Raw genomic sequence first — 24,590 nt, 5'->3', positions numbered from 1 at the left:
GGTGGAAGGTAATCGGTGGTGAGGCCTCTCGGAGCCTTTCCTTCCAGCAGCCTCCGCTGGAGGTGTTCAACCCTGCCCATCACTTAAAAACTGGCCTAAAATCAAGAAAGTTTAAACAAAAGGGTTAAATATCCCCCCCTTCCTTCTCCATCCAAACCCAAAGCAATTAATTTTGGACTGATGAAAGCATCGTTTTGCTTTAATTCCCACCAGAATATCCTTAAATCACTCTGGTTTGCTTTGACCTCTTCCTCAAGCCCCCCCTCAAGCACCACTCCTGCCGTCGCTCCCCTTAGCACATCGCCGCGCTGGTGGGTCACTCTGGCTTGGAAACTGCTCCTCTTGCACATCGCTTCCAAGGTCTCATCTCTTCCACTTGCTTCTATTGCCCTCTGCTGGGGACAGCCAAAGGCAAGGCTGATCCCCTGGGCAGCACCTTCCTCCTCTTCTCCCTCTGGTGATTTCAGGGGAGCTGCAGAGCCCCAAGTTGGGGTGCCGACATCTCCCCATGGCAGCGGTTCCCCCCATCACCACTCGCCTGTCCCAGAGAGGCAGCTCTCACCCGTCACATTGCACACCCCACTGGTGGGCACGGCCAACCCAGCGCGTGGCCAGCACATCACGTGTGACCCTCAGCAGGCAGCGGAGGGGTCTCCAGGGTGTACGTGTGGGTACACAGATTCGTGTGAGAAACGATGCAGCTCGGCTCTTGTGCATGGCTCGAAAGCTCTGCTCACCCCGAAGTGGGACGGACTTTATCCACACACTCAAACCAGGATGGATAGAGCCCGTCTCCACCATCTCCTCCTGAAACACTTTGCTCCATGCAACCTTTGCACTTCAAGCTGTGTCTACAGGGGATGCACAAGGTGCTTCACAGATAAAACAGAAGAAAGGAGGATGTCTGGAAGGGCTGCACAGGCAAAACCAAAGCATGTGCCATAAAATCATAGAATGGTTTGGGTTGGAAGGGACCTTGAAGACCACCCAGTTCCACCCCCCTGCCATGGGCAGGGACACCTCCCACCAGCCCAGGTTGCTCCAAGCCCTGTCCAACCTGGCCTTGAACACCTCCAGGGATGGGGCAGCCACAGCTTCTCGGGGCAACCTGGGCCAGTGATTCACCACCCTCACAGTGAAAAATTTCTTCCTGATATCTCATCTAAATCTCCCCTCTTCCACTTTGAAGCCACTCCGCCTCGTCCTGTCACCCCATGCCCTTGTAAAAAGTCCCTCCCCAGCTCTCCTGTACCCCTTTAGGGACTGGAAGGCCACTATAAGGTCTCCCTGGAGCCTTCTCTTCTCCGGGCTGAACACCCCCAACCCTCTCAACCTGTGAGGACCTTCAGAGACTGCCCAGGTGTGGGCCAAGGAAGCTGCTGAATCTACAGGGTCTTTGGTTTCAGCGAGAAGGGCTCCAAGGGAACCAAACAGCGATGAAGTGTCTCACTGAAGTGACATTAAAGACCTTCGGGGGGAGGGGGGGAAGGGGCCTGCATCGAGTTGGCTGCTGCCTCAAAACTGAAGAGCACCGACAACGCCAATAGAAGACCCACAAAACCCTGAGGACCACTTGCGGGCGGGACGAAAGCTGAGGCCCTGCCCGCAGCAAGGAGGGTTTCTGCTGCCACCCGGGGCCACCCGTGTCACTCCCGCCACGGTGAGAGCTCCGGCCAAGCCCTGGCTGAGGCTGCCGTGGCAGCGAGCTCGCGCCGTCAGGGCCTGGAAGCAATTTTGGGGCAGGGGGGGAGGAGGTAAAGTTGAGCGCGAGTGTCCCACTGAGGCCGGGCGGCAATCTCTCCCAGCCCAGGAGGAAACCCGAAGATACTGATGCTCCGTCGCAGAGATAACCGTGCCCCACGCTGGGCCGCCACCAGCCGGCTCAGAAAAGGAACAAATTGGCAGCATTCAGAGGAATATTCTTCATTTCCAAGCGTATCATTTCTGTCCTCTGGCAAAAAAAAAAAAAAAAAAAAAAGCCCACCCCACCCCCCGCCCAGCTTTTTAGCAGCTTTTGCATTTCATCGGGTTGCGTCCAAGGTGGAAAAAGGGAGGGAAGAGACTGGAGACCAGTTTCCTTGGAGAACTGGGGGGGGGATTTCGGCGGCAGGAGCAGGTTGAGGCTCTCCCGTGCAGCATGGGGAAGTGGGGGGGGTCTGCACCCAGAGATGGAGAAGAAGGGACGGGCCACCAAGGATGGAGAAAGGGAAGCCACCATCCCACCGGCCCTCAAAGAAGGTGTCCTGGGGCGCCCCCTGGGGACAGCCAGCTTCAAGGGGGACGTTTTTTCCTCCTTCAAAGCAGTGCCACCCCCCACCATCCCCCAGTCCCACCTGGACCCGCTTCTCCCCAGCAGCTGGAGAAAAAGTTCGGAGGACAGTGGCGCAGGGAGGAAAAGAGGGGGAAGGAGGGGGGGGGCAACCAGCAGCAGGTCTTTGGGGCACCAAGGGGACAGAAATGGAGGTGGCTTCAAGATTTCAAAGCCAACCTGTGCCCCTCGGTCGGCGCCGGACGGAGGGGACTCAGGCACCCACCCAGTGGTCTCCGCCTCCAGAAGTCCTCGCACCCCTGCCGGATTAGAGATGATGGAGGAGAGGAACGCCTTATACCAATTAATTCCCAAAGTGTAATTAACATCTGGGCCAGCTCCATGTGATCCCCAGCTGCTAATGAAGCATGGCACCGCTTTAATTCCTGCTACGCCGCACCATCTTCTTATTAAATCCAGGAGCAGGTTCCATCACATTTCCCTTAAAGGGAAAAAGGGAAGAGAGAGAAATGGAGCCGGATTTGTCTCAATGAAACATGATAGATTAGAGTTCGCCGGATAAAGAAAGTAGGAGCGGAGGGGGGGCGGGGGGGGGAGGAGGGCACGAAATGTGAAATTTTGTAGGTGCCTGCACGCGGGCATCTGTATATTCTCTCTCGCAATGACCTCCTTACGCCCCATCCATCAGCCCGGGGTTGGCTTATTCTAACTAGCCGAGTCTTTTCTCGTGTCTAACAGGCCCATCAGACACAATCTGCATGCCAATTACCGGAGCAGACCCCCTGATACTGAAAAATGGAAATTAGCTGTCAAGCAAGAAACCGGCGGCGGCAGCAGCCTGAGTTCGGATTGCCCGCGCTCCCCCCCTCCCACCACCACCACCACTCATCTCCATACGCGCTCCCCTCTGCCCGCAGCCGTGGCAAGGGAGCCCCCGATGGAAAAAGTAATCTAGACTAATAATAAAATAATAATAATAAAAAAAAAATTTAAGAAAAAAAAAAAAAAACACGACCAACGAGCGTATTTTATTGTTATTCGCGTCCGTTGCCAACGTTCAGGGCACAATGCAAAATTCAGCAGCGGGTAAGAGCCGGCCAGAGGAGGAGGGGAGGGGGAAGATTTGGGATAATTGCGTTTTCCTGGTGGGATCAAGCAGTGTAAGGGGAGGGAAGGACATGGGGTGAAGCGTAAGGGCAAACCAGAACCGGGTCTGGTCCCTGCGATGCTGCGGGGTGGACGTACGCCAGCAGCCATGGGGCTGTAGCATCCCAAAATCTGCCCACTGCGGCTCCCACACCCGCTGCAGAGTGGGACGGACCCCACAGCAGGGGATGCAAGAGGGGGAAAAACACACTGCCCGGGCAGAAATTCCCCAAAAATCAGGGTGGGAGATGGTTTGCAAACACACCGGCCGGAGTACGCCTACCTGCAGGAGATTTTCCTTCCAAAAAACGGGGTCAGCGAGAGGCTCCCTTGCAAAAACGGGTGGCCAGGCCACGCTGGAGCCGGTGCCTCGCGCAGGCAGGAGCCGGGAGCCCTTGGAGAGCTTTACCGGGAGCTGGGGGGGAGAAGGGGAGCTGGAGCTGGGTAATGGTTGGTCCTGGAGAAATATTTTAGGGAAAAAATGCACCGAGACCCAACCGTAATGCCGAATTGCCCGCATCCTGCTGACCCATGATGGAGGAGAAAGGACTGAAGTCGGCGAAGGGGATGCACCACCCTTTGCGTCACAGGGCTGAAACAGGGCAGGGGTCTAAGTTTTTTGGGGAGGGGGGTGAACTGCAGGGTCACGGCAAGAAGAGGAGGAGAAGGAGGAGGGCGACCATCTTCAGCCCACCTTTGTGGCGGGGGAAGCCCGTGGGGCCAGAGCTGCCCCTCTCGGCAGCCCCTTCCCACTCCCCGCCGGCGGCTGGGGTCCCGAGGGGGGGTCGCAGCGGCACGGCTTGACAAGCATCACTTAACCTGCCTCCCTGCTCCGTAATAACCTCATACATCAAGCGGGGAGAGACCGGGGAGCATGGCTAGAAGGGCTCTGCTTCTACATCCAGCGTCATTACGCCAAAGCCCCTCGGCTCGGTATGCAAACAGGCTGGGGGTCCCCGGGGTGCCCGGGAGGAGAGTGTCCCCCGCGCAGCGGACATCAGTTATTCCTGCGCCTGGGCACGCGGCCACGGCGCGGGTCCAGCCTGACATCTAGCGGCACCGGGCAAAACGGGGCGCCCCAGCTGGCGGCGAACTGGGCTGACCGGGAGCCCGAGGGTCCCTCTCTGCTCCCCGCACCTTCTCCTGCCCTTTGAGATCGTTCAGCATCCCAGGGCGGCTTTCAGAGGCACTCGACGTCTCTGTCCACGTCCAGCCTCTTCTTCCCCTTCCAGCTGCCCAGCTCGACGCGGTGCTTAGCCCCATTTTAAGCATCCTTGAACCTACAAGGGCCACCCTGAACGTGCCACGCTGTGTTGCCAGCGTCCCCAGCATCCCCCATGGAGATTGTGGGATCCCTGCTTCTCATCTCCACTTCCCCCCCCCCCCATCCCATTGCCCCATGCATCACGAGAGGGACATGCTCCTCCAGCAAAAAGGACATCTGCTGTCTGCTCAAGCTCCCCATGGGGGGGGTCTCAATGCACATGGCATGGATGCAAAACCTCACCCCTTCTCCCCAGCCACCAGCAGCCCCTTCTCCCGGAGCTGCCACAGGGCAGCCACACAGCGAGCAGGGACTCCCCAGTCTCATGACGGACTGAGCCACCTCCAACCAGCACCAAAAACTGGAATCCTGGGGACGGGTGGTCCCACTGCTCCACCGGAGCAGCCAAACGCCGGGGCACAAGCGCCAGCTTCGGGATGGCTTTTACCCAGAGAGCAGCAGTGGGATGGAGGGGAGTAAGGAGACGACAGCAGAGACGGAGGCAATCGGGGCTGGTGGAGGGTGTTTTGCTTGGAAGAGGAGGAGGAGGCTCAGCTCCACACCGGGGGAGGATAACTGGCACGCAGACGCCAGGAAGAAGCAGGACAGGCGGAGCTGAGCGACTCAGTTGCTTTATTGACGGCCTCCGGCAGCCTGGTCAAGGGGCTGCCTCACTCGGCGATGCTGCGGAAGGACTGGACGGCGGGGCTGGCGGCTCCCCACTCCACGGGTTTGCGGTACTCGCCCTTGGGCAGCAGGTACTGCCTGCCCCGGTAGTTGGGATGCTCGTAGAAAATCCAGGTGCCCTCCAGCACTCTGCAGGCATGGACCTCGCGCATGTGCCACTCCTCCATGACGGAAGGGCAGTCTTCGGTGGCTTCGAACATCTGCCCGCCAAAATCTCCCTTCTCAAATATCTGGATGTGGCCCCGGCCTCCACTTGGCTAGAAAAAAAAAAAAAAAAAGGCAGGGGGAGAGAAAATGGGGGAGGGATGGAAGGAGGGACCAACACGTCCCTGGCTCTGACACTCCAGCGGGTGGGAGCAGCTCCGAGGCAGGGTCAGACTCAGACCAGGTACAAACCACCCTCCCCAGCACACCAGGACAGGGCCTAACGGCTCACGTCAGCCCCCCAAAAGCACAGCCCAGGTAACTCTCGGCCCAACATCATGTGCAAAGAGGGCATCAAAGCACCGAGCCAGAGCAGAGCAGCTCGAAACCCCCACCGCAGCCCCAGTTTCACAGGGAGGAAGGCTGCAGGGAAGAGATGAGACCATGTCAGCAAGCGCTGGGCTCTCTCCGCCAGGCAGCCCGCCCGTCCCGCTGCTGGTTTGAACCCTTCAGCCACTCCACGCGAGCATCAGAAGGAGAGACGGACCCCCCTCCAACTTCCCACTCCTCCGGGCGACGAGGAGTTTAATGAGCTGGTGACCCCAGCTGGGTTGTATTACAGGCAAACACAGCGCGGGTATTTTCCACTGCGATTTGAAGCGCTGCGTCGCCTGAAGGCACTGCGGCAGTTTTAATCTGCAGCTGCCCGGACACCCTCTTCCCCCGCCTCCCCGAGTCCGCTCTCCTTGCCGGTCCCAGCCAAGCTCCGCGGGGTCTCTCGGCTCCGTGCGCTGCCGCTGCGGCTTCTCCGGGGCACTCAGACCCGATGCCTTCGAGCGGCAGGTCCCTGTGCAACCTCCCCACGCACAGGAGGGGAAACCAGGCACCAGGTGGACATGCAGGATCAAGCCTCCACATTTCATCCTGCTGGAGGAAGCAGCGTTGCTGTTTCATCTCCTGCGTGTTTTGGCTCCATCCCTTATGCCAGAGCAGTGCTCTGAACCAGCTGGAAAATCTCCCTGCCCTGTGCAAAGGGATTTAGACCTCGCTCAAACCCAGAACAGGCACAAAGCGACGTTAGAACTCTGGACATTAAAGCAAAAGGCCTTCTCAGCTGTGAGACCCGCACCACGCGACGGGAGACCACGGCCGTGCTACTCAAGTCAGCGATCCACACATCCCCACCAACGTCCACCCCGCTGCTGGCAAAGACACAGCAGCACTCAGCATCTCAACCCCCATCCACGCTCCACCTTTGCCAGTTTTAAAGGGCGCTTCTCCCCATCGGCTTCCCAAAGGGATCGTTCCCTCTATTCCTTTCTCCTCCCCCCTCACCCAGCGCTTCCACAGGGTGTCAACGCTGCTCGCTGGCAACCCGCATTTATCCCATCTCCTGCTGGTGGAAGGACAGGTGATGCTGGAGGCTGCAGAAGCATCTCCCCGTCATCAGTCAGGAGGGGATGAGCGTGGTTCCTGTGCGGCAGTGGGGAGACACACATCACCCTGTGCTCTCCTAACACCAGGAGACACCGGGCTGCTCCAAACATGCCCCAGGAGGGCTTCAGGCATCCCTCCCACACCTGGTCACTCCAGGTCTGCTCCTGGGGCAGTTGTCCCCATGCCCAGAGGGACTTGGTGATACCGAAATTGGGTTCCCTGTATGAGAAGGGAGCCCTGGCTTGCTAGAGAGGCTCTAGGTGCTCCTGCAACATCTCCATCCCACTGCTACAAGCCACGTGGCCACTCTCAGATTTGGATCAGTTGGCAGCACACGACTGGGGGGAAAGCGAGAGGCAAACCTCGGAGCAACCTCCCTGGACACTGAAGTCCTTGGAGGAACAGGTAGATAAAACTGTGCCGCTGTTCCTCCAGAAACTCACCTACAAAGGACTCGGAGGGATCTGCTTTTTCCCATTGCAATCAAGGGTGGAAGAGATTTACCTTCTCCACTCACCAAACACCTCGCCGTTCCCGGAGCACGACTGCAAGAGCAAACCCCCTTTAGCCGTCCTCTCCAAGGGAGCTCCCGTGGGTTCCCTGGAAGGTGGTGGCCACCCACAAGCACGCTAAAACCCTTTAATGATAGGCGCGTAAATTAAAATGTCCCTTGGGAAGAGGTCGCACTTACTATCTGGACGGTTTTGCAGGAGCCGAGGCGGTCGTTGAGGCCCATCCAGTGGTGGTAGTCAGGATACTCCCCATGCGTCAGAACGTACATGTTCCCGGTAAAGTTGGGCCTCTCGTAGGCCACCCAGGTGCCTCCATCCACACGAATGGAGTTGCAGCGGCTCAGGTAGGTGTGAAAATCGGGGCAGTCGCTGTTGCACTCATAGCTACGGCCTAGGAAATTCTTGTCTTCATAGAAGGTGACCTGAAACACGAGCAGAAGAAGGAAAGCAGGGAGGTTCCTCGTCCCCCAGCACATGCCTGCAGCCATATTCTAGCCGCATCACGGTGTGAAATAGCTGAAAACAGAGCCCTTGAGATGTCAAAAAGTCATCAAACCCAACCATTGAGCAAGATCAACCGCATCCCAACTAACCCTGGCAGCCGATTCACCAGTCTGGCCCCAACACCTCCAGCTGCCACCAGTGTCTTGCCCTTCCCAGCACCTAGTTGTGTCCCAATCCAACCCAAAGGTCCCTTGGTGAAGTCCCTGTCCTCTCCACAACAAAACACTATTAATACATTTCCCTCCCACCTTCTCTAGATTAGTAGTTACTAAATTAAAGCCAAGGGAGCCCTAAGTAGTCAACAGACTGTACCACGAAGAGTTCCATTTATATTGGCTCACAGAGAGTTTGCAATTAGACCTTTACTGATAAGGCGGTGGGGTGAGGTCTACCTCCTCCTCAGTCATGTCTTCCAGCCCTGTGATCGTTCTCCTTGGATCCACCAACTTCATCAGGTCCACAGTTTGCTTTCTCAAAAGTCAACACCAAAAGCTGGGCATCATGTGAGCTTTATCAGTGCCGAGAAAAAATAAAGGAGCACTCCACATCCGTGGTAGATAGCACATTTCTACCGACATCCCAGGACTGAGTTTGCAGTTGGCTTCTTCTGCTTTGGTTGCTGCAGGTTTGCAATACGGCTGACAGATTTCCGATCCGTCACCACACTTCTTTCCCAAGAGCTGCTCTACAGCCACGTAGCTGACTGCAAAGCACTTTGCTTAGGGTCCCTTTTTCCCCTACTTGATCACAACCCGTTTCGTAATGATCTCAAGAGCTGGTGAGCAAATCCCATTCCTCTTGCCCAAGGTATCACCAACCCAGCCAGGCCTGGAGAGGCAATGCATGCTTTCTCCAAAAACCCCTTCATGGAAACATTGCCAAGCCCTAGACTCACACCAGTCCTTTGTATAGCCCCATTTTCAGATCCTCCCAGATGACAATTATTCATCAAGAGATGCTCTTTGAAATAAAGGTTCCTGAATCACAATGTTTGACTATATCCCTCGTGAAGTCAGACCATGCCAAAAATTACATAAGTTTGACATGAATCGGTCTCAGCAGATCCCTTTCAGCTGCACCCAGTCACCAGCCCATCTTCCACCTTAATAGGAGTTTGATGACTTACTCCAGTGTCTTCTAGAGCCTTGCAGTGAACCAACTGATGTGCAAGCTGGTTGATCCAATGCAGTGCAGGCTCAAGACAACATTTCACCTTCTCCAGCCTTCCAGTCCGGCATCAGCCCCATACCTGCTGCTGGGTTATTTGGTAGCATCTGAGATTGCCTCAGCCAATTCCTCCAGATGTTCTGGAGAGAATTTTTCTGGCCACAGCGATTAAAACATCTAACATGCAGAGCTCCGTAATCCATTTTCCTTATCGTTTTTCCATCGCTTGGGTGTTAAGACACACAGTCACCCTTCTTCTCCTGGCTGCTTGTACTTCACCTAAGTGCTTTGGCTACCAGCATTGATCTAACATCACCACTGTTAAAAATACTGTTCATTGTCCCACAGGAGATAGATACAAGTCTAGGACAACTTACTTTTTTTTTTTTCCCCCCCATTCACTTTGTGTTAAAAAAATAAGTTAGCCACAGTTTTCCTAATGCTGGTTGGTCAGTGTGTCCCACCAGCCTGACCAGGCATACGGGGAGTCGGACTAATCATGCCAGAGGATTTATGGCCTTGGTCTTGTGGCCTGTCAGTAGACATTTATCAGGACAATGTTACTTCCCTCTCATTTGCCTCTTACTTTCAAGAGACTGATCTCCCATTACAAAGCAGTCGGCACATACAAAACAACCTGGCCCCACCTCCTGAGCAAGCTCTTCCCATCCTTAGTGCAATGGAGAGTTGGGAGATCACCACCATCTTTCCAGCAAGCGAATAAAACTTGTACAAAGTGTGCGCTAAAAAGTTCGATTCCTGTTTTCCCACACTGCCACCCTTGGGCAGTTCACCACACTGGTCCGCCCTTGCCAGCCACAACCCTGCTGCTGTTTTACAGCTCCTGCTTCTGGATCTTTGACCCTAGAGGCAGCACCTTGTCCCTCAAACCAGGGCACACCTGAAAAACCTGCCAGCACAAGCCCAGAGGCAACACTGAAAGCCCTGTTCAGAGGTCTGGCAATCACTCACCACCAGTAGCCCTCTCCTTGAAGCCAGTGGTTGAGGAAGCCACAGCATCACAGTCATACCCTCCACAGGGATGCATCTTTTCGCGGCTCGTCCCTTCGCTTGGACAGCTGATGAGCTCTCCCCGCCTTCAACCTCACTCCCAAGAGCTCTGCAGCCCCTTCTGATCTGCAGTCCCGCTCCTGTCCACACAGGGAGCGTCCAGCGCGCTCCGTAATGAACTCTGCCCAACGGCTGTAAGACCACAGGTCTGGTCTCCGTGCAGGGAGCACCTCACCCGGGCAGAGGGACACCTCCTCCTGCTTCGCAGCAGGGCAGTTGGCAGCAGGAAAGGAACAGGACCTCTGGTCCTGGCTCTGCATGAGCTGTCTTGTCTCTGTGGACAGCATCCAGCAGAACCAGCTCCTCTTGCGATGCCCTATCACAGGAACTGTGCGCGAAGTCGGTTACGTTGGCCTTGAATTTTCTAACAGAAAAGCTCATTCGATGTTCCTACCCCACTCAGTCTAACACATCTGAACTTCAATTTGGCAAAGCTACCTGGCATTCCTAGGAGGGTATTTTCCCTGTACTTATAAAGCCGCATAGCCAAAGAAATCCAAGAGCACGTTAAGGGTATGGCCATTCCCACAGAACAGTGACCAACCAAGTGTCGTTCGCTGTTTTATTCTGAGACCATTTATAGGAAGACTTAAGGAGAGGGCTCCGGCCCACCCATTCTCCACCACAGCTCTTTGCACACACCCTCAATGCAGTTCAGACCTTCACACTCAGCGCTTCTCAGCTTTCCTCCAACGATTCAGGCACAAACAGACCAGACTGACGGTTCTCACCCACAGGATAATGACAGGTGAATTACAGATTTCAATTCCAGATTCGTCGGTTCGTTTCAGACGCATCTTACTCCGACACAAATCGCCTTCCTTCAGTAAAGCCATCAAGTTGCTCTGCTTACAGCACTAACCCATTAACCGCTCACTGCCCAAACTTTGCTTATTTGGGGCTTACCTGGCAGATGGAAGATCTGCTATGGCAAGAACTGTAAAACTCTTACTCCCCTGGCCACCTCATAGCACTTATCATATTTCTTCCCAACGGCAGCTCTGTTAGAAGGAAACTCATAAACAATAACTGTAAGCAATCATCAGTACTGCCCACTGCTTTCTAAGCACAGGGGCAACGATTCCTTTCTAGGGCAGACCGCTTGCTTAGGTTGTGAGAAATAGCATTTAATTCTCTCTTTTGCCCTTTTCTTCTCCCTGGAACGTGCTAGGCAAGAGCACAGCACAGAGGAAAGATGAGATTTGCACTCCACCACTGACTTAACTCCTCTTGGCCGTTTTGCTGCACCACAGCAGCACATAATCAACAAATTCCCTGCAGCGGGTTCACAGGGGACACGGCTTTCAGCAGGGGTAAAGGCAGGATGTGTTTAAGTCTCTTCAAGCAGATAGGAGACTTGAGCACGAATCAGTCACGTTTCCCCAGCACCTTCTTTAGGCACAGTTACACCACTGCAATCTGACAGCCACCAGGTTAGAGGGAAGCAGCACACCACCCTCGGTTCCTAAAGACTGCTCAGATATAGCCAAATCACTTTGAGCCAAGATCACAGGCGAAAGGCGCGGAGAAGCCGAGACTGAATCCAGATCTTCCACAGCACCAACCAGCACCTACAAAACCACTCTGCTTCTGAGCTCTCTGCCCCCTTGGGTCTTACGGTCTCCACGGGTTAAAAGGAATGTAACCCAAAAGCAAAACTAATAAAATGAAAAGGTGCACGTCTGTCCGCAGCCTCTTAACAGTTGCTTGGCACTCCACAGGAGAAACTGGCCACTAGCCCAAAGTTCTCGCCTTTCTTTCCCAGCTGCTTATCCCTGCCCAGTCCCAACCCTGCAACACGGTCTGCGTGACCAACCAGCTCAGCTCTGCTAACTTCATGACTGAGGACCACAGCGTTAGAGCTGGATCCTCATCTGATGCGCGTTACTCTAGCTAAAGTCCAGCTTCCTGATCTACCTCCTTCTCCAGTTTAAATCCATCTCTGCCCATTCCACCAAATCACAAGGCCGGTTCGCATCTCACTATTGCCTTCGGTGCTACAGTCATCATCCAGGGCAAACCCTTTGCTCCACTATGGAAGGGGGATGTGGCGGCTGCCACTGGCATCGGGACTCATCTCCTCCCAAGGAAGCCTTCCACAAGACTCTGCTCTGCAAATGCTGCTCGTCACGCTCACTGCTCGCACAGCAGCCTCCACCATCAATTTACAAGGCATCACATCCTCCTGCATTTTAGAACATCCCTTCACCGGTCACTGTGTTCGACTCTATCCTCTGGTAGAGCCACACCTAGAGGAAACAGCCAAGATCTGGGAAAAGACTAGGGGGGGCTCAGCTCCAGCTTCCCTCAATTTGGGGAGGGATTTCAAGCACCTCCTCTTGTCGACAGACTGACAGAGGGGGAAGCTGTCAGCAGAACAGAGAAACCAAAGTTTCTCCATAATTTACCCCGGATAAATTCTGTACTCCTAGCCACAATCACGTATAGGCTGCAAATAAACTTACCTTGGTTCCAGCTCTGGACATTTTCCGTTCCAGCCAAGCTCCCCGGTGCTGGAGGAACGTCAGAAGCTGTTACAAACAGCCAGGATCCGAGGAGCCCTTTTTATAATGGGCTCGTTTTAAACCAGACAGCCGCTTTGTCATGAGAATAGGATCCAAAAATTGAGTCAGTGATTCTGAGGCTATAGACGGTTTCCAGAAAAGCAAACAGGATTATGGAATAAAGGACGGCTTCGCCATCCTCCCTTTGTTACCACTTGCTGAGTCAGAACACCAAAACTCTGCCAAATGCACTCCAAACACGCAGCCCCCTGCCAAGTCCTGGAGGACGGGGGGCAATTTGGATGCTCTCTCCCTTTCAAGCATGTTCAACAAGAAGACATCCTCGTCAGCTCTAAAAGGCCCATCCCCATTTCTAAGGAAGAGACCCGATATTTATCGGAGAATGTTTCCATGCGGCGAAGGACGCAGCTAGGAAACGGTGAACACATGCCCAGGGCAGACACCGTGGGCCTGCAAAGAACAGCCTCTGCGTAGAGGCTCTGCTCCAGAAGCTCCCAATGGCAACAGCAACAGCAAAGAGGCTGCGTTATTGTTATAGCCTGCCCTCAGCTCCAGCTATATCGCTCCAAGTGGTGCCAGACAGAGGAAAAGAAGTATGGCTGGCCGCACCCCCCCCAAAGTGAGCGATTCCACACATCAAAATAGTACAGAACGGTGCCCAGATTTCTGACAAAATCTGCCAGCGTCACAAATTCAACTCAAAACTCTTTACACCTCTGTCTGCGGTTGGAGCAAAAGTATTTCTTTTAGCCACGCTCTGGCCCACCGAGCAGGGAGGGCGAGGATTGCTGGCTTATGTACACCCACACCACCACCCCCCCGCGCCACTGCATTATGAAAAACCACCTCTGCAGCTATTCACTGCACCAGCCCAAAGGCTTAGTGAAACAAAGGGCCACGAATTTGGCACAGCAGCGCCTGAAACACACAGCCCCTATTTCAAATCTGTCAGGACAAGCAGTCTCGCAACAGCAGCTCTGCGTGCCACCCCACGTACGCTGCCACAGCTCCGCTAAACCGCAGTCAGATATGACAGTCTGAGACAGACATGCTCAGCGGCATCTCGTCCTCTTCCCATTTCAGGCGTCTTGAATCGCTTAGCGCTGCTGCTTACAGCTCTTCCTGCTAGAAAGCTGTGAGGCCTTACAGGTATTTTTTATCCAAATGCTGTCTTATGAAGATCAGAGTCCAACCACAACCCAAGTCCTATCGAGAGGCACCTCAGTATGTTCACTAGGACATCTCAAAGCTCCACCGCAGTCGCTTTTAACACCCCTCCTTTAAAAGTTAGTTCAATATAATAAACTCGCCGTCTATTGCATCGCTTGCCTCCCCCGCAGCCAAGAGAGACCTTCAGAAAAATTCTAGCATCACAACTGCCGTGTACACCACAGCACTAAACGCCCCTGCCTTCCTCTTGCTCTCAGGTTGGATAGCTCTTCAGAAAGCACATACAGCTGCTGCGTTCGGTCATCTCTGCCATGCCTTTGCCTATTTTGCCCAACTAATTTAGGTGCTCAGCTACGAGCACATCTCCCCAAGACAGGTTCCACTAGCACATAAGAACTGTACTCATCCAAGTTGATAATTTTTACAAGAAATATTAAAGGTAGGAAAAAGCATATTAAAATGCTGTGCTAGGGCAGCCTTCAAAACCTTCAGTCCCATGGCTGTTAATAAATTAGTGCTCTTCTCTCAGCTGACAGGTTCGCATTTCATTAAGCAGCAAAGATGCGTCCCGCTAACACCCACTGTACAGGTGAAACTCCTTCCCCAGGACATATGCCAGGCTTATCTGAGAACTCTGTTTTATTGACATTTGTCAAAACAATGCAAACGTGTAAGAAAGTTAATTCCATAAATCACACTGCTTAAGTGCCATCTCCATATAAAAAAATCCACTGAATTTCATTCATTAAAAAATAAAAAAAAAATTTAAAAACCAAACATTGCTTTTTCACATTTATAAAAACAGCGCAGCCGGCTCGTACCATAAAGATGCACGCGATGCCCAGGGCCCTGCGTCCACCTCCGCACCAGAAAGGGCTGCTTTGCTGGATACTGGCACACCACAGAGGCTAATCACAATGACAGCCTCCCCACTAAAGGATCTGCAACAAGGCATACTTCATCGTCCTCTACTGACATGCACCTTCTCGGTTATCAACAGAATAGCTACAGTACATTCCTGGGAAAGCGGCAGTGATTAGAAATCCTGAAGCAGACAGACAGTCCAATCCACGCCGAGGATGGGCGTCAGGTCCACATCAAGTGTGTTCGGGCAGGACGGCTGCAAAGTCTTAACGAGAACTGTTTTCAGTGTATCGCTGCCCATTCCCAGAATTCTGTAACAACATAAGAGGAGGAAACTTTACTCCCAACAGTTCTTTAAAAAGCAACTCAAAGACCAAAGAAAAGGAAAAAAAACGACAACTTTCTAATGGTTTGAAACATGCAATGGCAGAAAAACACAATAAGGGTTTGCCTCCAGCTCCTAACCTACTTCTAGTTGGGAAGGGAAAAACACTACAAAGTAAGAATTATTTAAAGTCTCGATTCTCTTACGCAAAAAAGCGAGACAGATAAGTACAGAAATTAATGCACACAGCCTCTTTGAAAGAGCAGCTGTTCAAGTAAGTTTTCACATCAGATTATGTACAATATGCCTATCTGCTTTTACAGACACACACAGATTCCCTAACAAATCAAACAGAACACCTGCAGAGAACAAGGGAGGTGCTGAGTATACAGGGAACAGGTTGAAATTGAAAAGCAGTTTTGACTGCAAAATAAGAATGAAAAGGAAATGCAAGGCTCTTGGGAGAATGACCACTGAACAGCCTCCTACATCTTCCACCTCTGCCTTGGCTGTGCATACAAACACGGGACGATTCTTCTAGATAGAGAAGAATCAAGAGAAATGTGCCCTCTACTCACCCTTCCTTTCCTTTATGCTGCACAGGAACACGACGCTATCCTGCTGCCTGCTTGGAGCCTACTGCAGGAGGGACAAGGCTATCCAGCTGCTGCCGGTTCCCTGTCTGAACCAGCCATTCGTAGAATTTGTTTTCTACCAACATCTGGAACTTTTTCCTCTGATCCCTGAAACCAAAAGGAGATCAGCAGGGAAGTATGCAAAGGTCACATTTATTTACAATATTATACTTCTAAACCTCACTTTCACTACCAAAACAAGCTTCCATACATATCAGCTAAGAGCTGGGCTTGGTTCATGAACTGCCTGTAACAGGAAGAGAAGGCTTTTACCAAGTAAATATTGCTATAATGAACCCTAAAGGCAGAAATTGGTAGAGTTAGAGAAGTTACGCAAACTTCCCCAGCCCACTGGCACAGCGACCCTGCTCGCCAGGGCTTCCTCTGCTTTACGTTTCAGAGCAGACATTAAACCTGTCTGAAAAGGGAGAAAAAGAAGATTAGTAACCACCATTTAAGCATTGAAGACACAAAATTCTGTTCTGACAGCATCTGAAAGAGAGAGGATGGAGATCAGGAAAAAAAAAAGTGTGCATAGAAACAACACTCCTCAAATAATTACCTTTACTGGTAAATAACTTTTGGGATGTTTTTTGTAAGACCAGCAATAACAGGGTATGTCACTTAACTCAGGCTGTCTCTGCCACTGGTGGACGTCCAAGAGCAGTGCAGGTTCACAGCAGTATTTCTCCAGAAGAGCACCCCAGCCATCTGGGATCAGCTCAGCTCCATGATTTCTTAAGCCAAAGGTGGCATGAGTATTGAGTAACTCCTGCTGCCCTTTTTTTTTTTTTCTATGAGCTTATGCAATTCCTTTCAGAACCCACGTAAAACATGAACATTTCCACCATCCTGTGGAGAGTTTATGTGGTTTTGCTTTGAACCCATTCCTAATTTGAAGTGCTGATCCCATCCTGTACTGGGGAAAGCAGCAAACCAGCTCTGTTCATTTTTGTGCCACTCAGTTTCAGAGGGGCTCGGGCTACCCAGACCCTTTTTTCAAGTTAAAGGCTCTTCTTTTGTTCTATCGCTTCCATTTGAGACGTTCCCCAGAAAGCAGGGTTCTAGGACAGAAACTAACCTAAATTCCTCCACAGTGAACACAAAGGCAGCCACTTCTTTCTTCCCTTATGGTTTTATCTTCTCCAAGTGCTTTTTATATACCTTGATCTGCTACTGACCCTGAAAGACTTTGTGTCTGATATGCTCGGAAAATGAATAAACAGGATTTTATGCTTTTGCAAGTTGTTCCTCAAGCTGTCTTACTGGTCCTGTCTTACGGGGTTTTTACTTTCAGCCTGGCAGGATTTACATTCTTTTTTTGCCCCACTTTCCTCATTCAGACAACTTCAACTTCTTGAAAGACGTCGTCTTATTTCTAACAGTCTCTTTCACCTCCCAGTTCAAGCACAGCAGCTTTTTTCTTTCTACATGTCTGATATCCTGTTTGCTCTAAGCTTCCTAGTCGTCTCCCTCGTTGTTTCTCTGCCTGCAGGAGACAGGCACATTTTACACTGTCAGCTGCCCAGTTTCTTTTCAGCAAGCTTCTAAACCTGCCAGTTTTCCCCCTTTTATGAAACAAGTCGCTCCAGTACCGAGCTCTTGCCTCCTCTGACTGCTGTAGAGGATGTTAAATCTAAGCACATCATCCGTATTACCTCACATTTCTTTAACAGTAAGATTTTGACAGGGTAAACACCTTCACAAAACCCTGGGGTGGAAAGGAACAGCCCTGGGAGGACAATTGCTGGAGGGGGAAGAAGCACCTAGATGAGGTTGATAGACATTAACGGATGACTCCAGCGCAAGGGCTGAAGTTACCACTTTCCCCTCTGCTGCCCTTCAAGACTCGAGGACTTGAGAGTTTTGAAGGTTTTTACACTTCTGTCACCACTACTGGGTCACTACTGCTCAGCCACACTCGCACCTATAACAAAACCCTGCCCCAGAATCCTTTCTCTCTCCCAGTCTAGAGCTCTTTCAAACCACAGGCTCCTCTGCGCTCGCCACAGAGGCGCCTGGATCTCAGAAAGGAACAAGAGAAGCAGAGGGAGCCCCTCCAAAACAATGAACGATCAAATAGACCAGAACTCCTCAGCCTGGTATGATGGGAAATGTTGACAGTTTGACCCAAGAGGAGGTTTTCATATTCTGTGTTCCCCAGAGGACAAACCCCTCCGAGATCACTGCTTATCAGGACCAGTTACACACCCATTACAAGTCATCGACTGAGCACAGAACAGAAAGAAAATTTATACAGCTCAAGCACAGCTCAGGGAACACCGCTTGTTCTCATCTCTTCAAGCCTTTACAACTGAATATCTGGGTTTCTATCCCCATTCTGGATTTGCAAAGGACGCCAGGTCCTTCAGGTTGCTGCACCAAAAAGATTCCTAAAAAGATAAAGGCAGCTAAACTGAAGGCAGCAGAGATTTGTACCCTGGCTGGCGGCAGCAGAAAGCACGCTGACAAAGGAAGCAAAGCAAACTTTTTCAGAACACGGCCATAGGTGCTGGGAAAGAAACAAGAGGCACAGCAGCACATGAGATGGGCTAGGATAGGCCTCGGTAGCACAGTAAAAGTTGGGCAGAGGATTCGATGCGATATGATAAAGAGGACTTTAAAAGCTACTGTCCATGAGGTGATCTGTTGGAATGGTTCACATGCACGTTCTTAGCTCACCTCAACACCAGATGGGACAGTATTTTAAAGCTTCAATCTCGGTGTCAAGGTTGGGCTAAGAGCAACCACCAATCAGCTGCAGGCCAATAATTAGTCGAGCTGTTATTCAGGGTATGCCCCCAGATCTCGCCCACGGCGGCACGCGACACTGAAAGCAGAACAGAGATAGCAGAGAGACAGCGTCCAGCGTGAAGTAAGTTGTAAACTCTTCCTGCCAGGGTGAACCCCTCACCTCAGCCCTCGGCAGTACCCAGGCATGCTTTTCCTTGTGTTGCGCAAGCCAGGAAAACACAACCGTGACAAAACACCTCCTTCAGAGTTACAATTGTGAACATTATTATTCTCGCTATATTAATAGCAAAGACCAGGATCCCAAGATTGCTAATTACTAATACTCTAGAAATGGCATGCAAGACAAGGCTCACGCAAACCAACCCATTATTAAAGCCTTTTTTTTGAACCACATCAAAAGAATCTTCTATTTGTATGTCTGAGCTGAGCTGTGAGGCAGCTCACACGTTCCTGTTCGGATGCAGCACTCACTTGGTCAGGCCTGCCTCCTTCACGGTTTTCTGCCAGATCTGCACCTTCTGCTCTCGCTGACTCAGCGCCTTCTGATACGCGTGGGGAAGCCCACCCGGTGTCTCTGTGGTGTCTCCTTCCATCTCAAAAGGAATCACGAAGGTGTAGAAGTCCGAGGGCGGCAGGAGGCGGAAGACACTCGTGTCACCGCTCTCCTTGCACACCAGCATGGGGCTGTCCCAGTAGTTTGGTAGGGTGGCCAAGCCCACCTGTGCCATGTGGTCTTCAAGCATGGGATAATGGGTGTGGAAAGGGGCAAAGCTCACCGCTTGGTTGCCCAAGAGGATGAGAGGCTGGGTAGGCGTGAGAATGTAAAAGGTACAGCCAGAGGTGGAAGAAAGGCACAAACGATGGCAAACCACAATGACCTTGACGTTGTCACAGCTGTGGACGTGAACAGACGCCTGAACGGGGCCAAGGACAAAAGTGCTGTTCCGGCACTTCTCAATGGTCACAGATCTGTGATAGAACAAGAGGGTGAGGAGACAGTGAGCAGGAAAGACCGAAACCAGAACTTTTTCACTGCTTAGTCCATCTAAAAAGAACTTAGTGCTTGCTGAAAAGACATCTAACCATGCCTCAAGTGAACAAAAACTCACCGGAGAGGAGAGAGAAGATAAATGAAGGACTCGTTGCAACGATGAATTCTTACATGAGCCCCCACCAGGGTGTCCGAGCTCTTGGCCAGCGTCTGCTTGTACACCTGGCTCATTATCACCACGGGGTACACCTCAGGCACCACACAAGTAGTGCAGGCAATCTTTGCTCTCCTGGTTGTTCCTTCAACTGCAAAATAAAGTTAACCAACACATTTAAAATGAAGAAAAAAAGAAAAAAAAAGCACAAAAAGGCTATACTCTATTCCTACAGAGACACAGACGCAATGGTTCACCATCCACATCACTCAGCAATCCCTCAGGAAAATAATCAGCACAAAACTTCAAGGACAGTATCATCAAACTGCGTCACTTCACACACCGGTCATACCAGCCACCAATGCCTACTGGGCAGGTCAGCAGTACGTAGCAGAAGCAGAAGCTCCAGAAGTTGGGGCACATTGAAAGATCAAAACCACTTCAAGATTATTCAGGGGTAGCTAAAGCCTCCCATAAGCTACAGGCAGCCCCGACCTATGGAAATGGAATCTCAGTTTCCAGAATTCTGTTCCTGAACACAAGACTTAGCTTAGCAGGAAGATCCATAGGGTAAGTTTTATGCCGAAAGCAGGAACTGTATGTTTAAGACAGTGAAATGCTCCCTCTACAGTACAACCCTTGAGCAACCTCACTGTTCTCCCTAACCCACTCTTACAATTGCGCAGTCAGAGGAAACAAAACATTAACCTGCATTTTTTTTCTCCTAAGGTTTTTCTCCTTGTTCGATGGGACACTGCCACGTCCTTGCAGGTGAAGGAATGCAATTCAAGGCAAGGAAACCCAGACCAGTGCCCAGCTTTGCCACAAACACATCGCATTATCTATTCTCTGTGTCCAGCTGTACTTGGATAACGAGGACAGTGATGCTGACCTCACTCAGAGAGGCCTTTGAAAAGAAAGTCATTAATGTTTGCTCACAAAAAGTGCTCCAAGGACCAGAAAAATGCACACAGATATCACACAGCACCTTCTAGCCCTCAGATTCGCCTCCTAACAGTCATTATCCCCATCTCCACTGACAGTAGAAGGAAAAGGAGGCAAGCCCCCCACACCGCTGCCAAATCCCCGGTCAGCAAGAGAAGCCAAGACTGGGAAATTATTTGTAAAAATAAAGGCAAGGCCTGTAGCTACCTTGCTGTGCCCAGGCGAGTTTCTTCCCAGACTTGAGGCAGGCAGTCATTCCAAAAGGGTTTGTTGTCAGGCAAGACCGCAGCCAGCTCTCTAGCTTGGGGAAAGAGAAGGTTCTGGAGACCTTTGAGTAGCCATTCTGCCCGTGACAGGGCTGCCAGAGGGCAAGCTCATGCAGAGGATGGACTGTCCTGGATTTGTTCACGGTCCCTTCAATAAGGAAGCTAAGGGCACAGACGGCTTCGTAGGATACCAAGCTGCTGTGGGTGGAGTGGGAGGAGGCAGTGAGCTGCTCTGGCTCCAGCAGCAGTTCCAGCATATCCGAGAGGTGGCTCTGCACGAAGGCACGGTGGTCCTGATCATTCCAGTTCTTAGTGGGCAGAAAAACACATAAGAAGGAAGTGAGTTCTCAAAGAGCTGACAAACTCCGTCAACTTTATAAAATGCATCCTCGCTTACACTTGTCCTAAAAGAGGGAAAGTGTCAAATGTGGTGCTCTCTCCCGCTCACTGTTTCTGCTGCTCTGCTCTTCCAAAACACAGAAAGCAATCTCCCCTCAAAAAAAAAAAAAAAAACACCACATTTTATTCTAACTCCAAGTACCAAATATTTCATTCTAGAAAGCAGAAACAGACTGTCTACAATCCTTCCCACACAAATTCAACCAGCTGCTGCTGGCAATTGAAGGCAGGAAACAAATCAATAACTGACAGCCAAGGTCTTGCAACTGCTCTATTAGAAAAACACTGCATCTGTTCCAGACCTTCAGATATGATTCAGTGTTGCCTTCTGAGGCGCTGTGGGGAAAAAAGCAGAGGGTCATTTCTTCGCAGGCGAGCAGACCGATAAACCAAACGACCTCTGAAAGAATCATTAGTCCAAATTCTAAAGGGCTCCAGACCAAAAAAAAAGAAAAAAGGCAGGAGACTAAAGTTACAGCAGACATTAACAAAGGCAACATTTGCTGGACAGCAAGCTGCAGAACAAGGAATGCATGGCTTGGATTACACATTTTCCCTACCATCCACGAGGGCGGTAGCCAAAAGGGTGTAACAAGCGGCTGTGAACATCTTGTCCAGCTGCTGGAGATCCCTGCACTGTGACAGAGACCCTCTCACACCAGAAAAGCCTCACCACACCATTTCAAAAGGGGGCACCATTCACACCAGGTACTGCTGAAACTGGGGGAATCTCACCCGATTGCACAGAGAAAAGTAACACCAATAAAGACAGCCCCAACCTCGTTGGGACCAAAACCTCTAGGAGGGATACAATGGCAGTCAAGACGCACCTCCTTCCTGTCCAGAGTTTTCCGTAATGGCTACATTACTGTTAAAAGAAAACATTAACTTTTAAATAACACTGGATGCTCCACAATCACCCAACTCACAGCCCTGTATCAGTTCCTCTCAGGAGGACTTCAGGGTGTTGGTGGATGAGAAGCTCCACATGAGCCAGCAATGTGCGCTGGCAGCCCAGAAAGCTACCCACATCCTGGGCTGCATCTCCAGCAGCATGGCCAGCAGGGCGAGGGAGGGGATTCTGCCCCTCTGCTCTGCTCTGCAGAGACCCCCCTGCAGTGCTGCCTCCAGCTCGGGGGGTCCCAACAGCAGAAGGTCACAGACCTGTTGGAGAGGGGCCAGAGGAGGCTCCGGAGATGCTGCGAGGGCTGGAGGCCCTCTCCTGGGAGGACAGGGTGAGAGAATTGGGGGTGTTCAGCCTGAAGAAGGGAAGGCTCCGGGGAGACCTTAGAGGCCCTTCCAGTCCCTAAAGGGGTACAGGAAAGATGGGGAGGGACTCTTGATCAGGGAGGGAAGCAACAGGACAAGGGGGAACAGTTTTAAACTAGAAGAGGGGAGATTTAGATGAGATATTAGGAAAAAATTCTTGACTGTGCAGGTGGTGAGCCCCTGGCGCAGGTTGCCCAGAGAAGCTGTGGCTGCCCCATCCCTGGAGGTGTTCAAGGCCAGGTTGGACAGGGCTTGGAGCAACCTGGGCTGGTGGGAGGTGTCCCTGCCCACAGCAGGCGGATGGAACTAGATAGTCTTCAAGGTCCCTTTCAACCCAAACCATTCTGTGATTCTATGATTTATTTTCCCATTTGTTCAACCATTCAGTATAAAGTTGCCCAGTCCCTATTTTTAACTATTTTAATCATTTCAGCATGTCCCAAATTACATTTCACTAACTCATAACATCATCTTCGTGACAGAAATCTGCTACAGTTTGCAGCCCATCTTCATAATGATGCTGTCAATCTGTAATTCACCCTCAAATACAGAGCTGCCCACAAGTTGCACCTGATACACCCAGCTCACCTCTCTTCCTTCAAAATACTTTAGAGGAGACATTAACATTTTCACATGGTTGGTCTACAGCTGACGAACTAACTCCCCTTTCTGAAATACAGCTTAACGCAATTTTGCTAGGAAAGACCCTGCGATCCTAACAGTCTACAGCAAACTGGGGGAAAGCAACCTCTAACGTAAGAAAAGCTTCCTGTTTGGCTAACGGGAAAAAGCAAAAAGGCAGCTACTCCTTAAAAAGAGAATTGCCAACGCTCTGAGAGAACTTCCACAGTCTGATTTTGGGAAATTCCCACGGACAACTTTTGCTGCAGAGAATGCACCAACTTCATTTCAGTTACTGTTTAGCAAAGTATCTCAAATTTGACTCTAGTTTAGGCTTTACCACACGCAGGGTTACACCCTCCCAGGAACAAACCAGCCACTCTTCAACCCACCTGAAGGCAGGACTTTGCAGTTTCCCACACGCCCGCATAAGGAGAATCCTACAGCCACAAATACCTTATTCTCGCTGGCGGATTTTCCAGTCAGGCTTGGAGACTTGGTCCTGGGGCTGGGCCATTCCTCTCCGATCAGAGACCTTCGCAGAGAGACTTTGTTCACCTGCTGGACGTACAGGAAGAGCAGGAACTGCAGAGTGTCTACCGACAGCTAACCAAAAGGGGAGAAAAAGAGGCGTTAGGATGGGCTGGGCTCTCCCCACCCCGCCCGGCCCGGGATGGGGCTCCTGCCTTGCTTCGCTCCAGCTCCAGCTCGTCGGCATTGGCGCAGGCTGCCTCCGCCTCGGCCCACTCGAGGCGGCCTGGCGGGTCCGGCCGGAGGAGGCTGTGGAAGAGCTCGAAGTAGAGCCAGGCCAGGCCACGGCCCAGCTGCAGCTTCCCGCAGGCGATGTGCCGCCAGCGGGGCCACGACAGCCGCGGGAAGCAGCCTTCGGCCGCCCGCGCCCGGGCGTAGGCCGCCATCTTCCGTAGGTAGTGGGGCCCGAGGCGGGCGGGCGGCGGGACGGGCAGGGCCCCCACCAGGAACGGCTCCGTCTTCACCCACAGCCGCACCGGGGCCGGGGCCGCCGCCGCCTCCATGGCTACCGCCGCCCGCTTCCGGTACCCGCCGAGGCCCCGCGCAGAGTGGCGGCCGTACAAAGCAACGAGACAGCCCTTCCCTCACACCGTGGAGGACTCCGGGCAGGCCCGCCCCCTGGCCGAGGAGCAGATTTCGATTGGTTGTTCGAGCCAGCCCGGAGGCGGGAATAAACGACGCGCTCTCTGATTGGCTGTCGGCGAGCGAAAGCGTCCTTCCGCGCGGCGATAGGGCAGGGCGCGGCATGACGCGCTGAGACGCCATTGGACCGGCGGGCTGAGAGCCGACGCCCTGCCAGGCGATTGGCCGGCAGCGTCGAGCCGGTGGTGAAGTGTGCGCCGCCGATAGGCCGGCGGCGCGCCGCGCGCAGGGCTGCGCCGCGCTCCTATTGGCCAGCGGCCCCCGTCGCCGGGTTCCGCTTCACGTCTAATGGTGGCCG

At 52.2% G+C, this 24,590-nt stretch overlaps 2 protein-coding genes across 3 annotated transcripts; both read right to left on the bottom strand.

Annotated features, from left to right (window-relative positions):
* Nucleotides 1-5,303: 5,303 nt before the first annotated feature.
* LOC309684039 (gamma-crystallin S-like) lies at nucleotides 5,304-14,750 on the bottom strand. Of its 2 annotated transcripts, XM_082500004.1 has the most exons (3): nucleotides 14,718-14,750; nucleotides 7,639-7,881; nucleotides 5,304-5,623 (listed from the first exon to the last, which is right to left on the bottom strand). In XM_082500004.1, the coding sequence occupies exons 1-3, from the start codon at nucleotides 14,718-14,720 to the stop codon at nucleotides 5,351-5,353; spliced, it is 519 nt and encodes a 172-aa protein (XP_082356130.1). In that variant the 5' UTR covers nucleotides 14,721-14,750; the 3' UTR covers nucleotides 5,304-5,350. The 2 variants fall into 2 exon arrangements, with proteins under 2 accessions (XP_082356130.1, XP_082356129.1); XM_082500003.1 differs by lacking the exon at nucleotides 14,718-14,750 and having other exon boundaries at nucleotides 7,639-8,375.
* On the bottom strand, nucleotides 14,464-24,153 carry LOC309684038 (TBCC domain-containing protein 1; the record flags this gene model as incomplete). The annotated part of the gene is made up of 7 exons (XM_082500002.1): nucleotides 14,464-15,071; nucleotides 15,664-15,828; nucleotides 18,946-19,443; nucleotides 19,584-19,770; nucleotides 20,772-21,138; nucleotides 23,576-23,725; nucleotides 23,806-24,153. The coding sequence occupies 6 exons, from the start codon at nucleotides 24,151-24,153 to the stop codon at nucleotides 15,699-15,701; spliced, it is 1,680 nt and encodes a 559-aa protein (XP_082356128.1). The 3' UTR covers nucleotides 14,464-15,071; nucleotides 15,664-15,698.
* Between the last annotated feature and the right edge of the window lie 437 nt (nucleotides 24,154-24,590).

Source organism: Vanellus vanellus (assembly GCF_965231255.1).
Source record: "Vanellus vanellus genome assembly, contig: HAP1_SCAFFOLD_1905, whole genome shotgun sequence".
In the NCBI taxonomy this organism is placed as follows: domain Eukaryota; kingdom Metazoa; phylum Chordata; class Aves; order Charadriiformes; family Charadriidae; genus Vanellus; species Vanellus vanellus.
Note: the sequence above shows the minus strand (reverse complement) of the source record. Positions and strands in the feature narration are given on the sequence as shown.

What these genes read in the sequence shown, in the direction of transcription:
- LOC309684039 (XM_082500003.1), bottom strand. Translation starts at nt 7,947, where the DNA reads ATGGCTGCAGGCATGTGCTGGGGGACGAGGAACCTCCCTGCTTTCCTT. An exon ending in CCTGCAAAACCGTCCAGATA is followed by an intron (nt 5,624 to 7,638) that starts GTAAGTGCGACC and finishes TTTTTTTTCTAG; the next exon opens with CCAAGTGGAGGCCGGGGCCA.